Source organism: Topomyia yanbarensis, chromosome 2 (assembly GCF_030247195.1).
Source record: "Topomyia yanbarensis strain Yona2022 chromosome 2, ASM3024719v1, whole genome shotgun sequence".
In the NCBI taxonomy this organism is placed as follows: Eukaryota; Metazoa; Arthropoda; class Insecta; order Diptera; family Culicidae; genus Topomyia; species Topomyia yanbarensis.
This window is the reverse complement of record NC_080671.1, coordinates 467,805,504-467,830,330: the sequence shown is the minus strand read 5'-3', so window position 1 is coordinate 467,830,330 and position 24,827 is coordinate 467,805,504. Positions and strand designations below refer to the sequence as shown.

General features: G+C 40.6%; 1 protein-coding gene across 2 annotated transcripts in view; it reads left to right on the top strand.

The window, feature by feature from the left end:
• LOC131686163 (uncharacterized) overlaps positions 1 to 24,827 on the top strand; it is a 215,034-nt gene that overhangs the window by 37,914 nt on the left and 152,293 nt on the right. The window contains exon 2 of one of the 2 annotated variants that reach the window (XM_058970362.1): positions 7,163 to 8,291. The exons of the other annotated variant lie outside the window; for it this stretch is intronic. Coding sequence (XP_058826345.1) covers positions 8,153 to 8,291 — 139 coding nt within the window. The 5' untranslated portion in view covers positions 7,163 to 8,152. The remainder of the gene's footprint in view (positions 1 to 7,162; positions 8,292 to 24,827) is intronic. 2 annotated transcript variants of the gene reach the window in all.

The window sequence follows — 24,827 nt, the reverse complement described above, 5'->3', positions numbered from 1 at the left end:
CGCTGTAATATTTTCGAAAATTAGAAAAAGGCGTGACCCGAAAAGCAACATTGCGAATTGATTTTGAGCAACTCTCTCATCGGGACATCGAAAAAAACTCGGAATCATGCAGTCAACGGTGAGTCGGGTAATGTTGACGAAACCTCATTGTCCCCTCATGGATCATCATCCAGACTTACGTTAAGCTGGACTTCCGGCAACTTCTTTACTTCCTCCGAAACATCCAACTAAGTAAGTAAGAAGTAAGTAGTAAGGAAGTAAGGAAGCAGAAATTTTCAAAATGTGTCAATGAATACATGATTTGGCAAGCGATCTACTCATGTGGTAAACAAAGTGCGCCGTTCGTGATTACCGGGACCGTAAACGGAGTGATCTACCTCAAGGAGTGTCTACAGAAGCGTCTGATTCCTCTGTTGAATCAACACAAAGGCCCTACAACTTTCTGGCCGGATCTAGCTTCGTGCCACTATTCAAATGTTGTCCTGAAGTGGAGCGTCACTTTCGTACCCAAGGATATGAACCCCCCTACGGATCTAAGGCCCATCGAAAAATAGGAACAAGAGGAATACATGAAGGAAAAGTGGGTTTCTGTACAGAAGAAGCTGCAGCCAGATGTTATACAGAACCTAATGCGTGGTACGGATATGGTGTTGAAGTTGAATGAAATAAATAAGCTTACTAATGGGTTATATTTTGACTGAAAGTTTGATAAAGGTTGGTTCACTAGGTAATTTTCTACATCGTTTTTTTCATGATTCAATTTGATGTGACACACCCTTTAATACATACCCATTCTGTGATCAAATTGTACATTACGAGAAATTATGCATAGAAAGAGTTAAAAACAATTTATCTACGGCTGTCCAATACGACACGCTATCATCTGAACCAAACACGCTAGACAAATTAGTGGTTACCGTTCAGACAATAATGACAACATCAATGCGGTCGGTACCTCCGTAACAATAACCAGCACAATTATCGATAAAGCTAATAAAGGTTTACATTTGTGAGCCCTAAGTTGAAGAAATAAGAAGGATCATATAATCACGATCATCATGTATTAACAATGACGACAACGGCTACGAGAGTGAAGTGGATGACCCATAAGATACAGTAGATGAGAAAGTACATAATCCCCGATGCGATTGCAAGTTGCATGATTAAAATTTGAGAAAACTCCTATGCCACTAAACTGTGAATAGTTTGTACAGCTGAAACTTTGCAATTTGTCGATGGATTGTATTTTTTGAGCATCAACTGATTCAGCAACTTTTGAATTCAATATTGTTACAATACACTTTATTTTAGTTTATGTACTATAACAGTACACACTTATGCTATTTAAAATTTGAATGTTTATTTTTAATTAGTATAGCGAAGTGTTTAGTGGTAAAATTGATCGAAATTCATAATACTTAATCACATCCGTAAAGTTCTGGCCTAACTGCCATTTCAGCCAGGATGTTATAAAATGGTTTAGGTCGACTAATAGACTAAAATTTTAAATTTATTATTACTTTAATTTATACAGATTTTCGCCTTATCCAATTTTTTGGACAATTATCAAAGGTAAATTGAAGAAAGGTGGTAAAACCATCAACCCTTCATTTGATTAAAAGCAATGGTGAAAAAAAAACCGATAAGGTTGACAGTACGTCTGTGCAAAAAATGACGGCGGTTATTAATCCAAAAACATTACGAATATTGAAGAAATAACTGATTTTAAGTGGTTAATTTTACAGAAAAATCCGTTTGCGAAAACATTGAAAATTCTCAAACATGAATCAACATTTTTCGATGAGAGCCGCCAATATAAAGCACCTAAGAAATTCAATCAAAATGTTGTGTGGTTACAGTTATAAGGTTAATTGTAGACCCCGATGAGATGGGGGAGCTCACCCTTTTCCATCATTTCAACCGTATACTCAAGAGTAACGCTCGTGTCCGTCGCGATCATACAAATCTGGTCATGCATGTTCCCATGCGAACATTAATCGGACATGTACGGAAGCCCCTACCTGGTCTTCGCAGCTCAGGTCCATGCCTTCAACCTTCGTCTCAAAAAAAACTATCTCATATACATTGGAATTCTCAGGGTGCCAGGGCCGGATATTTTAGTGATATGGAGAAACTCACTTACTTTCAAATCTGCACTCAAAACCGCGATCCGCGCGAAAATTAAAAAACCCGCACGAATACATGGTTATACAAAGAAATTTATACACGCGAAGTTACATACACGCAGCTCACATCCGTTAACATACAAACACTTGAGTCCTACGAGAAAATACAGCTTTGGCACAAACTCGAATATGCAATTGTGATCATACATGCAAAACCATGCCCGCTTTCTGGCGAACACAAAAACGCCGTTGTGATCAAGTGAACGCTTTAACAGCTACAAGCGATAAACGCGGTCTATAGTGCGATTACACAAACGAGTGTTTCCACGCGATTATGAATCAAACACGTCCGGAAGCCCCTACCCTTCGTATTAGCACCCTTGGCCAATGCCAATCATTGGAGCCGTATACTCAAAATTTCATATCAGACTCGCTGTGCGCGCAAACATTCAAGAATCCACACAAATATATAAATGACAACATTGTTATACAATCGAATTTATGCACGCCAAATTACATACACCCTAGTACACACGGCATACGCCCATTCGATCAAACACATTAACATACAAATGCTCGAATCTCAACAATCCTCCTCGCACACCTAAGCCCGCGATCTCACAAACAAGAAAACGCCACGATGATTAACTTTTACATTTATAAACGCGGTCTCAAGTGGGAACATATAAACGCTTGTTCTCACGCGATTGTGAAATCTTGACATCCCCCCATCTGAAACGTACACTCAATATCACAATCAAAATCACGGCCCGCTGCAATTGGCCTTAAGAAGTTTTTTTTAGTGAGTGACATTTACCGTATCGTCTGCAATTGTAGTGAGTGCTTCTACCAGGGGAGCCCCTCCGAGAACCACTTGGATCACCATTAATTATGTGCCACCTGGAACAGCTTATGGGGAATAAACTTGCTAGTGAGAGCCTCAGGAAAGATTCACTAGACAATACCTGGAGACTTGGCTATAGTTCGTCCAAGAATAACTGAAGTTGGTTTGTTCCGATTATAAAATGATATGAAAATGTAGCATAACTATTGTAGATGGGAACGGGCACGGGCAAGGCTGAATATTTATGGAATGTACTATATTATGATTATCAAATACCAATATTCAGTGTTTTGTAGGGAGTTGTTTACATGAAGTTTTTGGACGGGAAATTCCTGTTGAATGTTATATATAACTTGGTATCAGAGAAAAACTGGTCAGAAATTTTAAGTACTAGAATACGCCATATTGGTTGATCTGTACTGTGTTTTCAAATTTTTTGGACAGGATATCTTTGCAATGAATAAATATGTTGGATCTTCATGCATTCTTAAATATTGGTTGTACTTCTTTTCGGGTAAAAAGGCAAAACCATTGCAACTCTAATGATTCGTGGAAATTCACTCTTCTACCATCTGAACCGCACACTGGAAATAAAGTATCGTATTCGCGGTCCACGCGATCATTCATGATCACACAAGAATATGCGTATGGCTACACGGTTAGAAAATCGAATTCATTCACGCAATGTCATATACGTGCTCGCACACGCGACAAACACGTGAACATATAAACGGTCGAGCCTTTCGTGATTATACAGTATCCATGCACATCTACGCTCGCGATCTCGCAAACTTGATGACACCACGGTGATAAAGTGAACTTTTTAGCAAATATTTGATATCAAACCTTATGAAGAAACATGTTATTTTTATTTCTGAACAGGTACCAGTAGTACTGTTCAATTCACCTTTTCATTACATTCCGCAGCGAAATTATTCGTCAAGCATACATCAATTTCTTAATCCTTCCACAACCCAAATCCTGATTCTCTCCCATGACGTTTTTGTGGTCTGCATGGACCATTCAGCCATTACTTCTCCTATCATCGGCCTGATGCGCTCTCATTTCCCCACCAAACGCTGCAAAATAAAAATGAAATATTTTTTCTAAATTAATACAGTTTCTAAATGTCTAAAGTTTCTAAAGTCTAGAGTTTTAAAGCCTAAAGTTCGTAAGTCTAAAGTTTTTATGTCTGAAATTCTAAAGTTACTACCCTCGGCATGATACTGTACCTTGATGTGGTCCGGGGGCTTTTCCACCGAAGCAGTATTACAGTGATTATATCACAGAAACTTGGGATACGATTATTTTCTTTTTAGGTAAGCTACATTGTGATCAATTTTAGTACTTAACTTGGCGACCTTTATTGTCCACTGCCATGGTCAAATAATATACAATGTGGGTTTAGGGCCCAATTCTCTCTGGAGGCACCCTTCTTTTATTGCTATATTTTAAATTAGATTCATGTTAACACTCACTAACACAAATTGCTTATTCTCTCATATACACTCACAATCTCTTTTTACAAGCGTACAAACGTGGCCTACGCGATAACACAAACCTGGTCACAAATTCGAACGCCCGCGATCTCGCCAACATCCAAACACCCCGGTAATTAAGTAAACGTTCGCACCTAAAAATTTACTAAGCATCAACCCACCGTTCGCACAATCATGAATCGGTCACCTCCGGAAGTCTCTGCCCTTGATCCTAGCAGCCCAAACTCATGCCTTCAGTTGGACGAATAGAAATAAAAACTAGACGTCCACGAGCGATCATTGAAGATCACGCGAACATGCGAATGGCGACATGCTTTTAAAAAATAATGTGACTACGCGAAGTTACATACACACTGGCACACGCGACAAAAACATCAACATACAAACGCTCGAGTCCTTCGCGATCATCCACGCACAACTATATCCAAGATCTGGAAAACAGCATAACGTCCTGGTGACAAATTGAACGGTTTAGCACTTATAAATTCACAAACGCGTTCTCAAGAGTGAACTCCAAATGCCCGTGTTCGCGCGATCATGAATCGGTTGCGTCCGGCAAACCCCTATTCTCAGCCCTAGTAGCATAAATCCAATGCCCACTAAACTATACGTTCCATGGCGACATAAGAATCGAATTTATACACACGAAGTCACATACACGCGCCAAACAAACATACAAATGCTTGAGCCCTGCGCGATCATCCAAGCAACCTACACTCGCGCTCTCGCAGACATGACGGTGATAATATGAACGTCTCAGCACTTATAAACATTCAAACGCGGTCTTAAGCTTAAACCTACAGTCCCACGCACTCGCGCGATCATGAATCGATCACGTCCGGAAGTCTCTACCCTCGATTCCAGAAGTCCACCTCCATGCCTTCAATTGAATCAACTAAAAAGAAAGCTCCCATAGCCACTGGACAACACGTTCCATGGCGACATGACCGGGAGCTCTAGTGATATGGTGTAACTACTTCCTGTCAGAATATGATCCGTACACCGTCTGCAAATTGAAGTATGTGATTCTGGCGGGGAGCCCTTCCGAGAACCTAGCTCTACAGCTGCAGTAGGACAACTCTCGAAAAAAAAGAAAAAGAAATTCCAAAGTTACTACCCGTGGGAAGGAGAAGAGGGTTGCTTCTCTAATCTTCCGCCTATTACATCACATGTTTTGGTATTTTTAGTATGTATAACAAACATAAAGATGTGATACAAGGTGCTAAAAGCGCACTAATATTCTGTCAAACCTATTTTTTATTGGATTGCTTGCTCTAAAGATATCACTAAGGGGCCGTCCATAAATGACGTCGCATATTGACAGTTGGGGAAGAGCCATGGATTACCGTGAGAAACACTAAAAATGAATTTGAGACGTACCGGGCTTATTACTTGCTCACACAATGCGCACAAAGAGAAACTTGAAAACGAAAAAGAGAAAGATCTGTGCACCAAGAGACGCACAAGGAATCAGGAAGGCGAATCAAACTATTGTTTCAGATAAAAAATTGATCGGAAGAACATATTTACCATGTTTTTGGTTTCCTTCACTGCTTCCCTGTGCGTGGAACCAAGATGCACACTAAAGAGCCTCTTTATTTCTACTGTTTTAGGTGTTCAGCCACCGAGTAGAAGGCACACGTGGGAGCAAGACACATGATGAGGTATATTGGAAAAGAGAAGACCAGTGGTTCGCATGCGAAGTGCAAAGAACGTTTTTATTCTTCTCTTTATTTGCTCTGAGGTGCATTCCATCCCAGAGACTTACTGGTGGGGCGGGTATAATAAAACCAACAACAATTTTCGATATGCTTGGAGGAGAAGTGTGTTTTAGGCATTTTTTTGCTGCGAGATATTGTTTAGCAGTGCAGTGGGATTAAGGCCAAGTCCCCTCTCGGTCGTCAAGCGTACAAGTTTAGTAAAAGGCACCTACGACGATATTTGAGATGTTACCACCAGAGGTGGTTCTGTCGCCATTCCGTTTAGTGCATGAGTTTTACTGAATGGATGTCCAATCTTAAACTTGTTTGTTCGAGCTTCTGATATCTGTTTTCTGTAACTTAGTTGTAGCATATTAAGATTTTAAATTATTTCTGATTATCAAACAAAACAATTATTAATACACATTAGGACAGGAATAATAACTGATAGAGTAGTTGCAGCGAAATTGTATTTTTTGACATTACGGTTACCAGTGTTCTCTGATTTACTTAATAGTTGATTGATCCGGTTTAGACCTGGGACCTAGGAGGAAATCAGCAAAAAGACAGAAGCAGAATCAATGCGAAGTTTTAATTACGTCTTACGAACAAGAACACGTTGTTAGGAGCAACAAAATAGAGGACTTTACGTTACACACTTCGAGACAAAGAGACGCAAAGCTTAGTCCTCCTCCCGAGAACCGGTGTTTACTTGGCTGACGGTCGCCATTTTGCCCGATTTTGGAAATTTTGTCTCCCGGGATGAACTGAGACGAACCTTAAGCTATAAGCTAAGCAGTCCGCTAAAAATCTTGTTGTTTTATTACAAAAGAAGCAAAAAGATAAAAAATGTTGCTTTAAAATTTGCCCATGACGTCTCCCTCAACGGAAATTTATACAAAATATTAAGATCAATGTTGAATCACTATGTTGAAAGAAGACAACTTTACCAGATTCACTAAAATAATAGTTCAAATATTTGTACCCTTCCAGTTAAACCCAACTATGTGGCAACACTGCCGCCACCGTACCCAGATTTGCAGTTTTGTCTTCTTCAACCAACCAAAGAGCGGTAGAGCGCGCACCACGGCTTTACCAAAGCAGCAGGCCTTGATGAGAGAATATATCGAGCGTGCGCGCGCGAGGTTCCAAAAAGCCTCCGATGGTAGCGAGCCTTCATACCCAGTCAGTTTCAGTATCGTTGCCGACTCGTTCAGACGCAACCAGGCAGCGGAGACAGAGTTGCGAGGTGAACGAACAAAATCACGTTGCGCGTATCGATCTTCAGCTTTCGGTCCTCATCGGCGGCGGTGCTTGTTGTGCTATATTTGGTTTATGCTTTGTTGTCGGTCGGTCTCCCAGGAGACCTCGCATCATTCGACACACGAGTAGAGAACGCTGAGAGGCAATCTTGATGCTGTGGGAGTGAATTAACTGGAATAGCGGGATCAAGAAGAACTACGGTTTGTGATGCAGCTGTTGCTGCTGTTGTGCACGGAGACAAATTAAGGAACTTTGTCATTACATCAGAAAAGGATTAATTGGAAGGGTTCGTCGTCTGGGAAAGCGTACGTTTCATTCAAATCTCCCGCTAGTGCGGTACAGAGCGCGTATAGGCGTGTGGGATCAAGTGAATTAACTAAAGTTTTTTTTGCACGAGGGCGTGAGTGTTGTGTGCGGTTATTGCGGGTGCCGTTGCTGTGAATTATGGGCTTTTCCAATTCTGGATCAAAATCCACTTCGTACGGGCGCGTACAATCACGATAATGATGCTGTTGGAATTATTGTGCTGAACTAGTTCGAATTCGCGCTTGCTTGCAATTGAATTAATTCGCTCGTTCGAGAGTTTAAGAATTGCGTTTCAAGACGCTCTTGTTTTCAATACGCTCAATTGGCAAAGAAGATAGCATAGGAAGAATCACGACCACGGGGAAATTGTTGAGTGGAAAGTGTAAAGAGCGCTCTTTGCAAGGCAGCAGCAGCATGTTCTTGAACAGCCGGGGATTCAACCGGTGGCCTTCGATGAGAATGCACCTTCTGGTGGTAATTATCCTACCGTTTCTGGTGCTACCGATGAATGGAGCGGATATTTCAGGTCAAGAGTCTTCGACACAAGATTTTGGTAAGTTCATTTCTATTTTTTTTATTTATGTTGATCGAGTTTCTCGATTTGCCAAATAGGGGAAAAGTTCGTTTGAATTAGTAACGCTTGAAGGAAGTCCTCAGGTGGCTGATAAATTAAAGACGAAAGCATCGAGCCAATGCACGAAACGGGTTGTTTATCGAAGTTAGCAAAGCAAAACTTTTCTCTCGGGCGGAACGGTCAAGCTCTTCTGTGGGTGGATGGATAATGCAAGCGAGGATAAATAATTGAAAGGTTTAAATTAATAACTTACGACTGTTGATAGTGGGCGTTCGTGTGTGGATGGCCGACGGTGTCAGATGAAAGATTGCAAACTATTATTATTTTCCAATTGGTGCATCCATTTTTGAAATGAAAGTAAAATTTTAATGCCGAGCAAAATATGTGAAGGCTTTCAGCTGAGGTACTGCTGCTGCTGCAGCTAATTATGATTGAGTTATGAAACCGAATCATGTTTCACCGGAACGAACCAGCAGTAAAAACTTGGTCGGAAAGTGGTACACGCAAACTCTTATTTTAGTGGGCCAGGCACTCAAATGGTCAATCAGTTTCGAATTTGCTCTGATTATATGGTATAATTTGGATGTGCACAAAGGAACATTAGTTCGAATCTAGTTGATTTTGTGTAATTGCTTGTGTTTAATTGATGTTTTCCGTTATACGATTGGCCTTCAATCGGTCAGTTTAGCATAAGCATACAAATTGTATATTACGGCAAGAAGAAATTTTTTAGTAATATAGAAGTACCAATGATGTTATGTTGTAAGATTTTAAAGATTTATCGTTTCAACAATAGTGTATGTCTTTTCCTGTAACAAGAGTGAAGTGTCTTCGCACTTTCCGAACAATCATCGTGCAACGACGCCTTCCACAACATTTGTGATGTCAGTCTCTCCAGGGTGCCAATTACCAGGTCAATCATCTTTAACTTAAGATTAAAGTCTAAAGATCTAAAGTTAAAGATTAAATCCTGGCGAAAGGTAGTGGCACTTTGTACCCGTTTAACCACTTTGTCCATTATTCAATTAAAATTGATTCCCTCGGTATGGCAGTCAGCGAACTTCTGATGTTAAATTTGCGGTTTTCGTACCATAAATTTGATTTTGACTGATCCGCCCGTCAACCATCGCCGAAAGTGATTTGAAACACAGTATGTAGCTAGACGATGCTCATCAATCTCACCATGGTGCGATCATTTCCCTCCTCAATCGTCGGCTATAATAAACCAATCAACGGTAGCAGTTCGTTAGCTATTTCGGTAGCAGGCGGCCCTCCATCGCTGCACCAGCCGAATCGAAGTGATGATGGTCACTGAACAACAGTACGAGATGAGTAAAGGAAGTATCACGGTTATATGGTCGATATAAATCGCACGCTGCGAGGTGGACTTATACAATGCAAATTGGCTTTAGGCTAATGAACGGATGAAGAGATACACAATAAAAATGTTGAAGCTATCTTGCTGAACAGCCTCTTGCCGTAATTGATAAAAGTGGTTCTATTTCCTGCCTATTATCAGTTACGTTTTAGTTAGACAAGGCGGGGTTGTCTACTGTCGTTCAATGCTGGGCAATAAATTAAAACTATTCCACGATAGAATCAGAAATTAATGAAATGTGCTATAGAAAACTTTATTAGCGAAAGTACATCTACTGAATCGCGAATAAATTAAAAAAATTTCGCCTGTAAAATGATTTTATTTCGAAAACAACATACGGGATTTGATCACGTGAATCACCAGAGACAAAGCGACCAATCACCATTTCGACCAAAATGAAAAAGTTGCGAAGTGTGCAACGTTCTGAAATTCTGGTGAAATTGTTTTAGAGCTTTATTTTTTTGCCTGACTGTAGATGTAGATATGTAACATACTTAAACTGTACACGGAAAAAAATTGGTCGTAAATAAAGTACCATGAATTCTGGAACAACCTTTCAGTAACGCTCTTATTAGCCGAGATATTCTTTTTTGTTTTGTGGACGTTAGTTTCCGCTATGTCATTACCAGGCCTTTTTCTGTACGTGGACTAGTTCACAACTTTATGAATGTATGATTTTTAGTGTTTCGGATTCTCCTCGTCTGTAACTAACACCAACGTAATGCCAGTTAGATAAGTCTAAACCAGCACCAAATTGGCGCTAGTTGAACACTAAAATCCAAAAAGTCACACGTCTTGCGTGAATGCTAAACTACAAGCTGGTACCGAGCGAGGTTCTGTTTTCCGACGAGGATTGTGAACCGAAACCTTTTGGTGTAAGAACCGAACTGACGAGGAGAATCCGAAACACTAAAAACAACACACATTATGTTAGGTCTTGTGTCTTTATGTACAAAATTTGGTCTTATCCAAAAAAAATTTCTCGTATGGGAATTTTGCTTAACTTTATGAAGAGTGTCTAGTGATTTTATTCATAAATTTGGGAATATTGTTACAGTTTGACCATACAACATGAACTGATTTATGATTTATTACATCTTGGCCATGATCTGGTTGTCGTGATTGTGAATAATTTCTCCTGAAGCATTTCACGCATCTCGGAATATTATATAAACCTATTCATACCTCGTGAACTAATTCATGATTCTTAATATATTGGTTGTTTATTAAAAGTATTAACCAATTGATCATTCGCCCGAGAAGATAATAAAGCACAGTTTTTATATTACATTGTATTGTAAATATTGTTGGCGATATTCGAAGGCTGAGTTGTAGGTTGTTGCGTTGTGGGTCGCTGAAATGCTGGGCTTTAGAGTAAGCCGGAGTGGGTGGGGCAAAGGGTCCGTGGAAGTTTCTAAGGTTTATCGAGGAGATTGGCATCTCTCAAGAATAAGATAATTGTCTCCTCACTTGTCGGGTCGTTGGCCAGAATGTCTCGGATTCAAGGCTTGGGGAGGTTTCGGAGGTACTGAAACTCTGGGCAATCGATTAGAAGATAGTGATCCTGATTTGGCATACCAGTCAGTTCAAGTGATCGTATGTGAGTGAGTTATCTTAGTATGTCTAACGATTGGCCTTAGGGGGGTCCCTGCTCGAGTCTGTTAATCCGGTCGGTCCAGCGTTCCGATCATCCCTTGATTTTTTGTAGGTGGCCAAAGTTGGCTCCTCCAGTGACTTATGAATCCTAATATATTAGTCACGAATCACCAGCACCATTCACAATATCATATGGCTGCGACCTTTTCCGGTCAGGTAAAGTTAAGGAAGATATATATCTTGAGGCTATTCAAGATACTGCGTACCGTGAATTCGATATACAATTGCAGGTTGCCAAAGGACAGTCACCGATGCCCGTATGTCTGCCACGGTATTTGAAGAATACTACAGCGACCTTTTCTCGTCAGATCGCAGCGATTGTCAGACAAATTCGAAGGGCATGCAATTCCTGTATTTATTTGCTCAGGTGAATACAAAAAAGTATATGCTCTTCCGATGTGGGACATGTAGATGCTGCCCCCCCCCCCACCCCGTTGAAATCCCACCCAATTACAGGTGTTTACTTCCACTACCGCCACTCGATCTTATTCAATACTAACCTTGCCGGTGTGACGCGAAATTGCTACTTGAGGAAGATAGAACATTTTCCTATAGAGTCATCCCGAGTTTTTGGACGGAATACCATCTGTAGTTCTTATTTTTTGCGAAAATATCACCCCTCTTCACTTGGGATTTCTTTTCGAAACACTCTTATTTTTCTTCTCATTTTCGTTGCACTTTTTCAAATGCACTTTAATCACACACCACTAACAAAACTTCAAATTTTCTGTCACTGTGCAGATGACCGAAAAAAATGTCCGAAAATTCTCAATTGTGCGTTTGAATTTTCACTTCGAATTCCCTTTTTTCTCAATGTAAACAATCGAGTTGGTGCCTAGCAACAAGCGTGCGTTCCTGGCTTCCACATATCTTCACCTTAAGGTTGCACAGAGAATGCGCAAAATTCGCAAACGAAAAAAGCAGTTTTTTTCCACACCGTATGTCAGATCTTCATAAAAATCAATCAGCGTAAGTAGAATGTTGTTACAGTACTGCTGATTGATTTTTATGAAGATCTGACATACGGTGTGGAAAAAACTGCTTTTTTCGTTTGCGAATTTTGCGCATTCTCTGTGCAACCTTAACAGTACGAGGAGGACAAGCTTCTTCTTGGGATGCTACTATGAATGAGTTTGTCGTATCCACAACGACATCCAAGTCGCCTAGTTGACTAATCGTTGGATAAGAAAAGATCCATGAAATTTAGTCGCCAAGTTTTGTTATTTTTTTTTTATTCATTTCGTTTATTTGATAGGCACAAATGCGTTAGCTTGGCGGTGCCAAATGCTTATGTTTTTACATTTTGGATATCTTAAAACTAGGAGGTTACAATGTTGAAATATTTTTTTTACAAAGGAAAAAAAAAGTTTACAGCTATCTTAAGACTAGAAATAAGATTCAATATACAAGAGAGGGCCAAAAGATTTTTTTGTGAAAAAAATTTAAAACAAGGGATTCACTTTGATATACAAGAGGGGGAGTAATAGTATTTTACGAAATATTTTACGGTTATCTTAAAACTAACAATATAGTTTAGTACACAAAAGGGGGAACAAATATTTATGAGAAACTTCACAGAAATCTTAAAACTAGGGATTCAATTCTATTTACAAGATGGAGGACAAGAGTTTCAATAAAGAGTAAAAATTATAGCTATCTTAAAACTAGGAATACAGAATACTAATTTGAATTTTTTAACTAAAACTTATGCTTGGTCAAGATATTCAGAGGGTGGCTTATTTTCGCATCAGTGTAGCAGCAGTTGTATCAAGGACAGGGGAGAGACAGGGAAAGAAAAGCAAAACTTGCAACTTTCGCTCGAAAGAGGGGGGGGGGGCAAGGGGGATCAGCGAAACAAATTTGCGCCTCAGTCTAGTAAGTCGTCGAGTACCGGATTGGCGGATGGTATTCTTCGGACCCGCGGGGAATCCTTCAAAAGTCATCGGACCTCGAGTCGCTCTCGCTTCAGTTTCCTTCTATGCAGGCGTAGTGGTAAGGGCGACGGCGGTTACATAGTGGCACTCTGGAGCTGATCGGTTCCACAAGGCAGGAGGAAACTAAAAACGAGAAATAAAAGAGAGGGGCTAAATTGGGATATTTATCGTTTTTATGAAGGTATAAATAAGGGACATATAGGGGAAATCACGAGTTGCCAGCATATCTCGGACTGGTACATTGGGTGGTCTACCTCGGGCCCGAAGGGATTCCTTTAACTGAGACCTGGCGTCACAATACTCGGCGCAAACCCAGACAACGTGTTCGATGTCGTGATAGCCCTCGTCACAAGCGCACAGACTACTCTTCGCAAGCCCAATACGGCGCAAATGTGCATCTAAGGTGTAGTGGTTGTACATAAGTCGGGACATTACACGAATAAAATCCCAACCCACATCCATCCCCCTGAACCAAGGCTTCGTTGATACCTTTGGGATAATCGAATGTAGCCATCGTCCAAGTTCCCCGTTGCTCCACGAGATTTGCCAACTGTTGAGCGTCCTCTGACGACAAATACTAAAAAAATTGTTGAAGCAGATTGGTCTTTCGTATATGTCACCATTTAATGCGCCCACCTTTGCTAATGAGTCGGCCTTTTCATTGCCCGGGATAGAACAATGAGAGGGGACCCAAACAAAGGTAATCTGATAAGATTTTTCAGATAACGTACACGAGGACTCCTGTATCATCCCCAGAAAATACGGGAGTTGCTTTTTAGGCTTCACCGCACGAAGAGCCTCGATAGAGCTGAGGCTGTCCGAAACGATGAAGTAGTGATCTGTGGGCAGAGTGTCGATGATCCCAAGGGTGTACTGAATTGCAGCTAACTCTGCGACGTAAACTGAAGCGGGATCATTGAGCTAGTATTGTTGAAGATACCGAAGCCAGTGGACCCATCGAGATTTGATCCGTCAGTGTAAAACATTTTGTCGCAGTCGACTTCTCGGAATTTATTATAAAATATATTGGGGATCACCTGCGGGCGTATATGGTCCGGGATTCCACGAATCTCTTCCTTCATGGATGTGTCGAAGAATACAGTAGAATCAGAAGTATCTAGGAAACGGACACGGTTGGGATTGTACGAAGAAGGATTGATGCTCTGTGCCATGTAGTCGAAGTACAAGGACATAAAACGGGTTTGAGAATTAAGCTCGACGAGCCTCTCGAAATTTTGAATTACCAACGGGTTCAGAATGTCGCATCGGATGAGCAATCGATATGAGAGTTCCCAAAATCGATTTTTTAGCGGAAGAACGCCCGCCAGCACTTCGAGACTCATCGTATGGGTCTAGTGCATGCAACCCAAGGCAATGCGCAAGCAACGATACTGGATTCTCTCCAGTTTGATGAAGTGTATGTTCGCAGCGGAGCGGAAACAGAAACACCCGTACTCCATCACCGACAATATCGTTGTTTGGTACAACCTGATCAGGTCTCCTGGGTGAGCACCCCACCATGTTCCAGTTATTGTTCGGAGAAAATTGATCCTTTGTTGGCATTTCTGTTTCAGATACCTAATGTGACATCCCCAGGTACCTTTAGAGTCGAACCAGACCCCGAGATATTTAAATGTGAAAACCTGGTTGATCGTTGCACCCATTAATAAAAGCTGGAGTTGCGCCGGCTCACGCTTCCTAGAAAAAACAACCAACTCAGTTTTCTCCGTGGAGAACTCAATACCCAGCTGAAGAGCCCAAGCAGACAAATTGTCCAAGGTATTTTGTAATGGTCCTTGCAAGTCGGCAGCTTTGGGCCCTGTAACAGAGACCACCCCGTCGTCTGCAATGAATTGGCAAGACAATCGTCAATGTCATTCACGTAGAAATTGTAGAGCAGGGGACTTAGACATGAGCCCTGGGGAAGACCCATGTAGCTAAATCGCGATGTTGTTAAATCGCCATGCGAAAAGTGCATGTGCTTTTCAGAAAACAGGTTTAGCAAAAAGTTAATTAAAATTGGCGAAAGACCATGCTGGTGCAGCTTCTCTGACAGAATGTTGATAGAAACTGAGTCAAAAGCCCCCTTAATATCCAAGAAGACTGATGCCATCTGCTCTTTGTTAGCATAGGCCATTTGGATTTCTGTAGAAAGCAACGCAAGGCAATCGTTCGTCCCTTTGCCTTTGCGGAAGCCAAATTGTGTATCTGACAGTAAGCCATTTGCTTCAACCCAATTGTCGTGGCAAAACAAGATCATTTTCTCGAATAACTTCCGAATACAGGACAGCATTGCAATCGGCCGATACGAGTTGTGGTCGGAGGCTGGTTTTCCTGGTTTTTGGATGGCGATGACCTTCACTTGCCTCCATTCATAAGGGACAATGTTACCCTCAAGAAACTTGTTAAATAAATTCAACAAGCGCCTTTTTGCAGTGTCAGGCAGACTCTTCAGCAAGTTGAATTTGATTCTGTCTAACCCTGGGGCGTTATTGTTGCACGATAAGAGAGCAAGTGAGAACTCCACCATCGAAAACGGTGTTTCGTTCGCGGTATCGTGAGGAGACGCGGCGCGGCACGTTTTCTGTACCGGGACAGAGTCCGGACAGATCTTCTTGGCGAAAGCGAATATCCAACGGTTTGAATATTCCACGTTCTCGTTGGTACTATTACGGTTACGCATACGTCGAGCCGTACCCCAAAGAGTGCTCATCGCTGTTTCTCTCGTTAACCCGTCGACGAACCGGCGCCAATAACTGCGTTTTTTGGCTTTCATTAGACTCTTCATTCGCCTTTCTAACGACGCGTACTGTTGATAGCTAGCGGGTAACCCGTCTTCCCGGAAGGCCTTATATGCAGTGGACTTTTCCGCGTACAGCTCTGAGCACTCTTTATCCCACCACAGGGTGGGAGACCGTCCATGGGTATTCGCGCTGTGTACTGGTTTAGTCTGAGCTTGATTCGCACTGTCGAGAATCAAGCCAGCCAAAAACCTGTACTCTTCCTCCGGAGGAAGTTCTTAAGTGGATTCGATTTTAACGGATATCGCGGTCGCGTAACTCTTCCAATCAATGTTCCGTGTGAGGTCATATGAGACATTGATTGTTTCCGATGGTCTTGAACCGTTAGCAATTGAAATCACGCTACCGTGGGGATCAGGGATCACCTTCCACATGCAATCTAACTGTAGCAATGTCGAGTAAAGCGACAAATCCAACGCGCTTGCGCGTGCTGGTGGTGTAGGAATCCGCGTCATTTCTCCCGTGTTTAAGATGGTCATGTTGAAATTATCGCAAAGATCTTGGATTAATGTTGATCTATTATCATCATGAAGACAGCCCCATACCGTACCGTGCGAGTTAAAGTCTCCCAGAACTAGCCGCGGTGCCGGTAAGGATTCCGTGATATTACAAAGCGTTCGGTGCCCTACCGAGGCTCTAGGAGGAATGTAGATGGAAGCAATGCAAAGGTCTTTACCTTTGATTAAAACTTGACAAGCGACAATTTCAATGCCTGGTGTCGAAGGGAGGTTAATTCGGTTGAAAGAATAGCACTTTTTGATCCCCAAAAGTACTCCTCCATAGGGGTTTTATCGATCCAGACGAATTATATTAAAGTCGTGGAAGTTGAGATTTATATCGGAAGTTCCAAGTTTCACATAATGCGAAAGCATCACATTTTAAACTATTTAGTAAAAATTTAAAGGAAGCGATTTTCGGGAGGATACTTCTGCTGTTCCACTGTAGAACAGTGATCGAATCGGTGACCTCGTTCGATGACTTAGCCATCGAAGGATACGATCGCTGCAAGGAGGGGCCATTTAGTAGTCAACTGCTTCAAAAATGTTTGCACTATAGGGAGAAAACGTATCAGAAGGCTTTTAAGAGGATCAGTAACATTGAAAGCTGTGAAAATTGAGTCCACTATGTCAGAAAATTTCATTAGTCCGCTACTGGACTGAGTATCTGTTTGAAAAAAGGGGACACTTGGGGTTTTGGATGTCCCTGGAAGTGGTGGGTACTCCTTGCTAGAATTAATATTTCCAATTCCTGGAGCAAATTGCTTCGGCTTTTGTGCATCACTTCCGTTGGATTTATTGGTTGTAGATGGCGCACTCTGAGTGGACGACACCTTGGCACCCTTACGAGGCATTGTAGGGGGGGCTGGATTTCTCCTCTTCCTGGATTCCCCTGGGTTAACCAAAGATGTTCCCTCTCGTGGGTCGTCAGATTCTTGCTCAACGTTAGCCAAACCAGCATAGGGATTTTCGGACAGGACAGATGGCGAAGCATTCTTTAGCATTTCTGCATAAGAACGCCTTGAGTGTTCCTTAAGGGAGCGCTTAATTTTATCCCTGCGCTGCTTGTACGCAGGACATGATTTAAGAGTGTCGCAAGAGTCATCCTCATGCTCTCCTTCGCATTTGCCGCATCGTTTCTTATTTCCACAATATGTGGCTGTGTGGCCCAACTGCTTGCAATTGCTGCAGTTCATGACCCGCGGTACGAACAGGCGAACTGGTAGGCGAACCTTGTCAAGGAGGATGTAGTTGGGAAGAGAGGACCCGGCGAATGTCACCCGAATCGAGCCTGATAGAGAGTAGGTAGTCTTACCTCCCTCGGTGTTTGCGGTATACAATTGTAAAGCAGCCAACCCCGTGCTCCAACAGTTCTTCGCATTTCAGGCCCGGTTCGGACACTACCCCATCGATTTCACAGGCCACACAAGGCACGTACGCTTTAAATTCCCGCGTAAAGCGCTCACAGCAAGCAATCGCGTTTGCCTGGCCGAGATCACTCACTAGAACACGTATCTTGTTTGCCCGAACACGTGTTATCTGAGTTACGGCCGGGTAATTAGCAGTCAGATCTCGAGAAAGTTTTAATATATTAACCGGTTTCTCTCCGGTCCGAAAATACACCACCCATGGCCCAGAGGAACCTTCTGGGTACTGCTTTATACGGGGAGCAATGCGAGTATTAGGGGGATCAGGGACTTCCATGATTACATCAGATGGTATTTCGCCCTCGGCCATTTAAGCACGAGGGCAGAGCGTTATATAAACGAGAATGTGTCTTATTTGATTACAAGGTAGAGTAAAAGTAGGGAAAAGGAAAGAAAGTAAACGAGGAAAAAAAATAAAGCAAAACTTATCTGCAAACAACGTCGATTGTTCCGCACCAGCGAAAACAATGTACTGGATTTACTGCCGGCACCAGCAGAATGGCAGCTAACGAACGAACAAAGGATGACCTTCAATCACTGAAATTTACACACCGAACACCACTGTGAAATATAACGATCCGTTCCGTTCAAAGGTTGGGCGACGTATGAAAGTTTTGTGTTAACTTCATTCGTGGAAGAACCAGCTCGCTGCAAATGGCTGTAATTTTGTAATAGTTCTCTGATCTGGATGAAATTTCGCACAGATACTTTCAAAAGCATGTATTTTCAGAATATTAAAAAAAATCCGATTTTTTGAGTTTCAGCTTTGTATATAACCCCTTAAATAGAACACGATCATTTGATTCCAACGATTTGCGAAGAAAATAATGGTTCACTGTTTCAGAGATTCGCAAAACCCAAACTTCACCGAACTACTATCAACCGAAAGTCTCAGCAAACCACCATACAACAAAAAAACCGGTAAAATAGTGCCGATCATCGGCGAAAAAAATTTGGTGCGTAAGGCCTACGTCCCGATGTGTAATGCAGCTAGGAAGCTCACCATTGATAAAATTTTGAGCCCTCGTCACCACGAATCGCATGACGCTATTGAATTGGGGTTCCCTGTTTGGTTACAACTGGAACAGGTGGTTCGTAGAGGAATTCTTAGAAATATACGGTTTATCTACGCTGCGTTTCTAGAAAGTCACTGTAGTTCATAGAAATTGTTAGAAGTTAGAGGTTTCTGTTCGTTGCGAAGAAATTCTCTTAAGTTGGTTAATTTTGCCGAATTCCGTATAACTTCCTGCGATATCAGCGCATCTGGAATTAGAGAAATACTATAAAATATGTGTGGTTTATTGTAACATCTTCATCTATAGAAGAACGAACACCGACTAGCCTACCAAAAATCGCTTCGAATTGCGCGATTTGTAATTTACAGATGAGAAGCATGCAAACCATTCTAGTGCATTGGGCTGTAGTGGAATGAATTGCGTCGAATTGAGCTCGAGATGGCAGCGTGAGAATCGAGAGTAAATTCGTTCGACTTTTGTTGACATTCTCGCTTTGAATTACTGTTGAAAATAGAGTTTCTTGTAATTACCAGAAATCGAAGTGGAAAAAAATTCACAACGCTAAACTTAATCAATATAATCCTCATTATTAATATTTAATATCACTCAGAAGCGTATCTTGCCATGTTTGGCCGGTAGTGACAGCTTCAGTATCACGGCTTTGGTTCTCGATAGAAAACATCGGTACTATAAACCCTAATGGCTACGCCCCTGTTTCTGTGGTGTATCATCCTTGATTTAAGGCTCTTCGATGTACCATTAGAAAATGCCATTCCGATACCAAGCCGAAGCAGCCATAAGAGACTAACGTGAATTATAGGAGATAACTGCTGAAAATAATCAAGACTTGATTATTGCCTTGTACCCATTACTACCTTATTACTGAAACTAATTGCTAAACAAACCCATCCAGGACCAACCCATTTCCAATGAAATATAATAGAAAACCGATTTATCTCATCATTCAACTTTCTCCGTCAGTACAAGCTACTAGGAGATCTCAATTAAGCTCACACCACAACCTACACTCGCTCGGATTCAATTCATAACAGCGGTTGGCTGACCCTTTGGGTAGCACTGAGCTTCCGATTCAATCAATTCCAACACTCCGTTACGACTTTCGTGTGTGTGTGTGTGTGTGTGTGTGTATGTGTGTGTGGATAGCACCCAGTTTCCTACTTGTCTTGTTTTAATTCAACGCTAACGGAGCTGCAATTTATCCAGTACCATTATCTACAAGTGGTCAGAAAATTATCGTACCATTCCACAGCTATATGATACAGTGATTTTGCACCGATTTTTTGATCGAAGATTGATTTAATTGAATCGTATTAACAATATCAGCAGTATGCATCGGTAGGGATCCTCTTGTATGGCAACTGATCATGAGATTTCACTATTCAGCGTGCGGCATGCCCAATCTCTATACGTAGATAAGTAAAGGAATTTATCCATCATAAGCCGCCGGAGATCGTGGTCAAAGTCAACGTAGTGGGCACTTTTGGGTCTATATAACAGTAAAAGCTTTCTAGCCTGAGGGTCCATCTCGGGAATAAATCAACCAAACGTGATTCACAGAACACTTAAGAAAGGCACATCACGAACGCAAACTGATAGACGGTTCATTTTCCCCCCCGAGAGATGTTGACGATCCGCCTACAACCAAAGCGCATCGAAAAGGGGCGATCATTGATCCGGCGATCGTGTGATGCTAAGATTCGTGGAAGAAAAGGGAAAGGGTCTCTGCATCAAAAGTGGCATGAAATCGATATTCGAATCAAACGAGCTGACTGCTGATGAAAGGGGCTTGCTGACTGAGGAAACTTGATACGACGAGCTCAATGACCTTGGGTGTGAACGCATACCGGTGCAAGCCACGAAAGACAAAATGCTTCTGTCTGGCTCTAATGAGCCTGTGATATAAAAGCCACCTAGTCGTTGGAATGGAGTGAAGTGATAAAATTGGTGGAAAGCATGAAATTGTTTTAAAGCACACAAAGAAAAAAAAATTAAAATTGATGACATATGATCAGCTTTCATCACCTCTTGAGAGGCGGATGCGGGAGCGACAAAAGCAGTGAGATAAGCCGCGCTTTCGATACCCACAAGAAGTATCTAGGTAGGCATGGGTATAAAATTTACCTACTTACACTAAATCGAGCATTGCCCGTCGGGTGACTGCACATGCGCTAAACGTTCGTGAGGAACAATTTCCAGGCGCGAAAAACTGCAGACAAATGCCAGCCATTTTTCTTCGAATTTGACCGATCGATGTGGGAAAGTGTGCCGCACCGAGCCGCCGCCAGCGACGATTAAAGAGACGGAAATTGGCTGCGCATTTTGCCATGTTTCTATGACTGTGAATAATGCATACCGATTGTTTTATTGTTGGCTGTTGATTGTGTTTACTTATACAGTTTATGACGGACTCCATGGCGGATGAAGGTATTACTTGAATTGGTAACACATATCCGTTACTGAAGTGAAGAGATTTGAACGCTCTCGATCTCTGACCAGACTAATGTGAAAATGATGTTTTTAAATTCAATTTTTTATTCATTTTTGCTTGAGTTTACATTTTATATAATATTGCAGTCTAAGTGATACAGGCCATAATCGATTATCCGTAGACTCGATTATTCGTAACTCGATCATCCGTAGAAAATGATTCGATTATCCGTAGTACGACAATCCGAACAAATTGTTTCGATTATAGGTACAATTTTTTTTCTAAAGTTACATTACACATTTATAATTTATTATTTGCCACCAACTACAGTTTCTGAAAGAATAAGCATTTTCTAAAAAATAATGAAAACTTCGTAGAAATACAAAAATTTTGATTATTTAACATATAATTTTGAATTCGATGCGATGACTTACATATTTTCGTACACCAATCAATTACAATTGATACTAGCTACATTTTCTGGAAGACCAGAATTTTATGTTCTTAAAAATATTCACAAAAATACGTAGAAATACAGAAATATCGCATTTTTCACAAATAAAAACTTTTTTGTCCCAATATTTAAATACAAAAATCGATAGAAATTGATATTAGCTACAATTCCTGGAATCACAAAATTTTAAACTCTCGTAAAAATTACAATAATTTGGGAAAATAAAGAAATTTTATATAATCAACGAATCTTTCAATTCAATGCAGTGTCCTATAAAATTTTATGCACCTAATAGATTATCCACAAACTATAATTTCCTGTAGATGCCAGCTATAATTACTAGAAGAACAAAATTTTAAAATCTGTGATTTTTTCTGTAACTTTTAGAATGACCGATTTTTGTCAGCCCATTATGTATAGAAGATTGACAAAATCTGAACATATATGTTTCATATTGATTGGGACTATCTAAAGTGTGATATAATACCCCACTCAACTCTTCGGAATCAGTATATTATCGCATCTGTTAAAAAAAATCGAAACTTTTTAATCACTTTAAGAACATTGACATTTTGAATTCTTAGTACACTTAAGTAAAAGGATTTTGCTTTAATCCCAACATGTAATATAGAAGAATCAAACCACAAGACTTTGTCTTAAATGTGGCAAAAAGCTGACAAATTCGGAGGCGGACAAACACGGGAACTAATAAAAAAGGATCTTCACTGTAGAACAGCGCTAATAATTCGTTACTAGGTATGTAGATGCACTGAATCTCCTTTAAGTGACTCGGCTACGTAGAACACCGAACAATGACCAAATGAAGATTCTGGATGATGTTTCCATCAAGCAAACAAGAGAAAAGAAAGTTTACTGTGCTGTACTGTATAACAAACTGAATCACTCAATGCGTTTGAACATATTTATAGCTAAAAATTTCCAAGAATCAGCTAGTTTCTGAATGGCTCTCCAAAGCCCTAGAGCAAATGACGACGATGATGATGGTGCTGCTGATTGAACAACGCACGATCCTTGGTGTCGCGCTTAAAAGAGTTTTTTTACTTGTAACGTGTGCAAAACCCATCCTTTTATAAATCCATGTTTTAAAATTGTCCCTGCACCGTTCAGCAGGCGTCCATTATTGGAACTGTTTTAGACGGTTTTGAAACAAATTTTTAGGCTTCTCAGTGTTGCTTCTCTTAGGTCCGATTTCTTCACCTCGCTTTACGCTTAAGCCGGGTTTAAACGTACTGGTGAACCTGGTTTAAACGTTAAGCGAGGGTGAAGAAATCTGCCCTTAGAGGATTCCCAAAGTTTTGTTGTTATATACAATCCAGTAGTGCGTAATCATAAATTCAGTTGTTATTTCTGTCTGAATTTGCCGAAACCAGCATTAAGATAGCTGAAGTTTCACGCAGAGAACTTAGTTTTCTGCGTCATGATTATTAGACCAAACATAAGTATCCCAATCAATCGAACACAATACTTTAAAATAAAATAACTTGGCTATATAACTTATTTTCTTACATGTCTTAATATCACTTTATAGAATATAACGTGATCGATATTCGTTATTAAAACGGTTTGATCAAAAAAATGTTCCATGAGTCAAACATTGATGCATGTACCTTAGATACTGTTTTTCAACATATATCAAATATATTTCATAAAAAAAAACATTTGTTTTGATTCGATTATCCGGATGATTCGATTAGCCGAAGCGAAATTTTTCTGCACCCTACGGATAATCGAATCTGGCCTGTATAGCATATGATTGTCGTCTTTGATGAGCTTCGTTGGTAGACGGTTGCATCTCTGATTATGAATGATCTCCTAAAACTTGTGGTAATGAATTATTGAAATAAATTGTGTTGCTCATATTAATTGGTTCGAGCAATTTCGATGTTTTGCTATGTTTATTTGTTTAAGTAACAATGAAGGTATTGAATATTTGTACTTTCGAAAGGTGAAAGAGCTAATTATTGTTATTATTTTTTCCTTTGGTCTCTTTCTGTACTGAGTGCCTATCACCGACACCAGAGACTTGCCACTTAACTACTAGCGCCGTCTTTGAGATACTAAATCGTTAAATATGAAAATACTGATATTGCTTATAATGTACAGGGCCGGCGGAAAGCGTGGGTAGTATGGGTAGTACTACCCACTCGAAAACAACAGAGTGGGTAATTACCCACTCGAAATTTTGAACCATTTCAAAAAATTTAGATGTGCAACGCATGTATCTCGCATTACACACATTTGAAAACATCGATGTACCACAATTCCATTTGCATAAACGAACGTAATTTAATGTGAATGTAATGTAAGCGTGTGCATTACGAAAAGGGAGGAAATCCTTACTAATGGACCCCTCACCCTATACTTACTACCCACTCGGGCGTAAAGTGTTTCGCCGCCCCTGATAATGTACTTGTTTGCTACCTTCGCCTCTCAGAACCGTTTACTACAAAAGAAAGCATAAAAACTTCTGTCAGAATATGTAATAAAAATCTACTTCACCAACAATTTTTGCAGGAAGAGACACTATTTCAAAGAATCTTTCTATTTCTGCGGTGAAAAATGCGAATATCTAAAACGGATGAACCTCTAATCACACAATTTGATTTGACATAAAATCGATTGGTTTCAATGGCTGCAATATTCAATTTTGTCATCTGTAAATGTAGTTGAATCATGATTGAAAAAATGTGGCTTTTTTATAAAGCTGGCAATTGACTTTATCCAGCTGCATCATATCAGGAACAGTAAGAAATTGAGAACAACATTATACGAATCAATGTAACTTTTGTAAATCACGTAGTCGTCATCTATTAACAAATAGGATTTTATTGGCTAAATATTGCTAAATTTTTTTTCCTAGATTGTCATAGTGTAAGGACAAT